Below are 5,106 nucleotides of genomic sequence, written 5' to 3' on the forward strand. Positions count from 1 at the left end.
TTTTTTTGAGACGGAGTCTCGCTCTGTCACCCAAGCTGGAGTACAATGGCACAATCTCGGCTCACTGCAACTTCCGCCTCCCGGGTTTAGCAATTCTCCTGCCTCAGCCTCCAGAGTAGCTGGGATTACAGGTGCACGCCACCATGTCTGGCTAATTTTTTGTATTTTTGGTAGAGACAGGGTTTCACCATGTTGGCCAGGTTGGTCTTGAACTCCTGACCTCATGATCCACCTGTCTCAGCCTCCCAAAGTGCTGGGATTATAGGCGTAAACCACCATGCCCAGCCTACAGTTTATTTTTGTATTTTTAGTAAAGACAGGGTCTCGCCATGTTGGTCAGGCTGGTCTCAAACTCCTGGCCTTAGGTGATCCATCCACCACAGCTTCCCATAGTGCTGGGATTACAGGCATGAGCCACCGTGCCTCACCAAGACAATTCTTCTTCTTCCAATGTGGCCCACAGAAGCCAAGAGATTGGACTAACCTCACTATCAAATAGACTGTCATGCAGTCATTCAAAATAATGATCTATACCAGTTGACTTACAGCGATTTCCATGATGCTCTGGTGAAAAAGAAAAGTTAGTTTTAGAGAAGAGTATATAAAATGATCCCATTTTAGCAAAACAAAGACAGGCTCCATATGTGTGTGTGTGGATGGATATGTACGTATATATGTATTTGTCCATGTTTAAAATGTGAGCATGGAGAAAATTCTAGAAGGATCTACACCAACTCGTTAATGTTGGCTACAGGAGGGAATGATGGAGAATGGAGGGTAAGTAAAACACAATTTTTAAAATGAGGTATCCAGCCAAGCATGGTGGCTCACAGCTGTAATCCCAGCACTTCGCAAGGCTGAGGAGGGAGGATCACTTGAGATAAGGAGTTCAAGACCAGCCTGGCCAATATGGTGAAACCCCATCTCTACTAAATATACAAAAATTAGCCGGGCATGGTGGCACACACCTGTAGTCCCAGCTACTCGGGAGGCTGAGGCAGGACAATCGCTTGAACCTGGGAGGTGGAGGCTGCAGTGAGCCGAGATTGCGCCACCACATTCCAGCCTGGTCGACAGAGCAAGGCTCCCTCTCAAAAACAAAACAAAACAAAACAAAACAAAACAAAAACCAACAACAAAAAAAATGAGGTATCCAGCTGGGTGTGGTGGCTCACACCTGTAATCCCAGCACTTTGGGAGATCAAGGTGGGAGGACCATTTAAACTCAGGTATTCAAGACCAGCCTGGGCAACATGGCAAAACTCCACCTCCACAAAAAATTTAAAAATACAAAAATTAGCTGCGCGTAGTGGCATGTGCCTGTGGTTCCAGCTACTTGGAAGGCTGAGGTGGGAGAATCACCTGAGCCTGAGAGGCGGTGGTTGCAGTGAGCCAAGACGGTACCACTGCACTCCAGCCTGGGCAACAGAGAGAGGCCCTGTCTCAATTAAAAAATAATAATAATAAATAAAATGAGGTATTCACGAATGTTTAAGATGACACTCTGATATGATCCCATTTATATAAACTGATCAATCTCGGGCACACACAAAGAAGCCTATGAACAGCTGATCATCAAAACGATTCTGGCTGTTGTCTCGGGATGCTGGGATTTCAGATGAGCTTCGCTTAGTATTTTCCCACATTGTTTGAATGTTTTTCTAATTACTGTATTATTTACATAGTCAGGAAAAACAATGAATCCTTTCCATTGTGAAACAGTGTCCACCTCTGTCAGCCCAGAGGCACCCTCCTTGCTCTGAGCCAGCCCCAGATGAGGGCCCTGGAGTCAGTCCTCTCTGCAGTGGCTGACATGAGTACTAATGGGAGTGTGCAGGGCGGCAGCATTCAGCTCCCTCCCCTGGGATCAGCGTCTTGGGGAAGGCTGAGGAGCCCTTGACATTGTGGCTCTGCCCCGGCCGGTCCTGGTTCCCAGAACCCCCTCCTGATGGCAAGCAGGCCTGTATGGGCTCTCTTCTGCTGCCGGGCCTCAGCTCTCTATCCGCTCCCGTCTGTTTCAGATCCCTGCCGCCCAGGTGTCACTTGTTCTGTTTGGGGGGAAAGTGTCAGGGGCAGCTGCTGATCCTGTGGCTGGATTCTTCATCAACAGGAGCCAGAGGACGGGATCTGGACGGCTCATGCCTTGGTGAGCAACCGCTCAGTCCTTAGGATACAGGCACCTGGTCCTGCCCCTCTGGTCGCTGTTTGTCACAGCCCTGTTTTCTAGCAGAAACCCGCTGGGTGGTTAGGAAACAAGCCTGGATAATGTCGCAGTTGCACTGGGGACTGACTATGAGTGATAAGGAGTTCAGAGACACTCATGGGGACTCTCCCTTCCCAGATGGAATGGGGCTGGACAAAGCCTCCAACACTCCCAGGCCTGGCCTGGGGCTCTGAGTGTGGGAAGGCTGGGATGGAGGCCATGCGAGGCCTCACGGAGGAAGTACAACTCAGTGTCCCAGTGTCCACACAGGGAGTGGCACCAGCGGCACCGAGTGTGCAGCCAGAGCGCCCACGAGGAGTGGCCGCCCACTGCCTCCATGGCCCATCGGCCGCTTCTCCCCTGCTCCTGGCTCCCACCCAGGGAGCCCCAGCCTAGAGATTCTCAAGGGGCCGAGAAGGGGTGAGGTTCCCCCGGGCTGGGCCCTTCGTGTCCCCCTGTCCTGGTCCAGGGACCGCTTCACCTTGGCTGTGCTTCCGCAGGGTGCTGGGCTGCACCCCCTTCATCGCCCTGGCCTACTTCTTCCTGTGGTTCCTGCCCCCCTTCACCAGCCTGCGAGGCCTCTGGTACACGACCTTCTACTGCCTGTTCCAGGGCCTGGCCACGGTAAGCAGGGCCCCTTCCTGGGCCTGTGCTCTGGCGAAGCCCATTGCTTGCCATGGCCACTCTGAAGTGTGCTGTGGGGGCAGGGTCACTGCCCTCCCCACCCGCCTGTGCCTGGACCATGCCATTGGCTCTCGCTGGCCTTGCGCGGGGCTGGCTGCCCCCTCCTGCCTTTGGGCCCCTAGCTCCGACTTCAGGTGGCCAGCTGGGATATGTCGGGTTGGCCTGTGGATGCCGGGATGTGACACCCGGGATTGGGGAGGTTGCCCGCTGTCACCAGGCAAAGCTGGGGGCGGTTCTAAGCTCTGCCAGCACCCCAGTTCTTCCAGGTACCCTACACGGCACTCACCATGCTGCTGACCCCCTGCCCAAGGGAGCGCGACTCGGCCACTGCCTACCGTAAGTGCAGCCATGGGTTTCAGGTTCCGGGGAGGGAACTGCCCCTGGGACCCTAGTCCCTCTCAGTCACCTTAAGCAGCGCTCTGTTTCCAGGGATGACTGTGGAGATGGCGGGAACACTGGTGGGGGCCACTGTCCATGGGCTCATCGTGTCTGGCGCCCACAAACACCACAGGTGCGAGGCCACTGTGACCCCGGGGCCAGTCACCATCTCCCCCAATGCGGTAAGTGCACTGGATGGCCAGGCCCCCCAACCTGGGGTCCCCTCTGCAGGGTCACCTCCTTCCTCAAGACTGGTTCTCCTGTCCACACCACTTTGCTGTCTTTTAGGGGGCTCACTGCGCCCCCTCATTCCTTCCCTGCTCCTCCAGTTGAGCAGATGGCCCCTAAATCTAATGTCCTCTGCTAAACCTGCCTCCTCCTGGGTTCCTTCTAGACGTAAAATCGAACAGACACTGGCCCAGCCACCTGGGCCACCTGGAGTGGAGGAGGCCGGCCCCACAGGTGGGGCGAGGGTGGGGAAAGCTGCAGGACAGGCTAGGGGAGGGGCAGCAGAGGGGTCTGGTGTCCTCCTGGAGCTGAAGCCCTTCCTATGACCCGTGCTCCCTCCCCCAGCCCTGACCGGGTGAGCCCCCAACCCCCAGTGTGAACTGGTGGAGAGAGGGAAGCCCCCTTCCTTCCCTTTCACAGCAGGTCCCTTGAGCATTCAGCAGACACACCTCTATTTTATCCACCACATTTACCTTACCTCTTTTTCTATTCCCCCTCTTTCCTCAAGTAAATGACATTATCATCCTCCAGCACTATCCTCTTCTCCTCCCCTCTCTCAACCCTCCAACCTATGACTGAATCCTGCCCATTTTTTAGGCCAAAAGTCTTCTGGGATGCATCCAGCCATCTTGCACCCCACTGCCATGCCCTGGCCCATGCCACCAGCTCCCTCCCTACCCCACAACTGTGCCTCCGCTTCCTACAGGGCATCCCTGCCTCCTGCCACCTCCCCTGTGTGGTCAGGTGCCCTTTGAAAGGAGTTTGAGCATGCGTGGCCCTCGCTTTCAGGACTGGGCATGGGCCACCCTCCACAGCCTTCATGTAGGCCTCCCCTCTGTGTGCCCTGCACCCTGCTGTCTTGGCCTTTTGTGCTTTTTTTTTTTTTTTGAGACGGAATCTTATCTGTTGCCCAGGCTGCAGTGCAGGGGCGCAATCTCAGCTCACTGCAACCTCTGCCTCCCGGGTTCAGGCCATTCTCCTGCCTTAGCCTCCTGAGTAGCTGGGACTAAAGGCGCCCGCCACCACACCTGGCTAATTTTTGTATTTTTAGTAGAGATGGGGTTTCGCCACTTTGGCCAGGCTGGGTTTCGAACTCCTGACTTCAGGTGATCCGCCCATCTCAGCCTCCCAAAGTGCTGGGATTACAGGCATGAGCCACCACACCTGGCCTGTGCTTGTTTTTAATATTTCAGATTTACACAAAGGCAGAGAGGCACAGATCTTACTGTGGTCCCTGGACCAGCAGCATCAACTCCTGGGACCTTGTTAGAAAGGTAGATCCTCATGATTACAGGCATGAGCCACCACTGGGATTACAGTGGTGGCTCACGCCTGTAATCCCAGCACTTTGGGAGGCTGAGGCGGGCGGATCACAAGGTCAGGAGTTCAAGACCAGTCTGGCCAACATAGTGAAATCCCGTTTCTACTAAAAATACACAAAAAAATTAGCTGGGCGTGGTGGTGTGCGCCTGTAATCCCAGCTACTCAGGAGGCTGAGGCAGAAGAATCACATGAACCCAGGAGGTGGAGGTTGCAGTGAGCTGAGATCGTGCCACTGCGATCTGCCTGGGCGACAGAAAGAGACTTTTTTTTTTTTTTTTTTTTTTTTTTTT

At 54.4% G+C, this 5,106-nt stretch overlaps 1 protein-coding gene across 4 annotated transcripts in view; it reads left to right on the forward strand.

The window, feature by feature from the left end:
• The window catches only part of MFSD2B (MFSD2 lysolipid transporter B, sphingolipid), a 16,250-nt gene that overhangs the window by 5,276 nt on the left and 5,868 nt on the right, over positions 1-5,106 (forward strand). For all 4 annotated transcript variants that reach the window (XM_017893344.1, XM_017893347.1, XM_017893345.1 and 1 more), the window contains exons 3-6: positions 2,022-2,146; positions 2,704-2,827; positions 3,145-3,223; positions 3,317-3,447. In XM_017893344.1, the coding sequence (XP_017748833.1) occupies positions 2,022-2,146; positions 2,704-2,827; positions 3,145-3,223; positions 3,317-3,447 (459 nt within the window). The remainder of the gene's footprint in view (positions 1-2,021; positions 2,147-2,703; positions 2,828-3,144; positions 3,224-3,316; positions 3,448-5,106) is intronic.

The sequence above is a fragment of the Rhinopithecus bieti genome, unplaced genomic scaffold (assembly GCF_001698545.2).
Source record: "Rhinopithecus bieti isolate Rb0 unplaced genomic scaffold, ASM169854v2 scaffold_23816, whole genome shotgun sequence".
NCBI classification, from domain to species: Eukaryota; Metazoa; Chordata; class Mammalia; order Primates; family Cercopithecidae; genus Rhinopithecus; species Rhinopithecus bieti.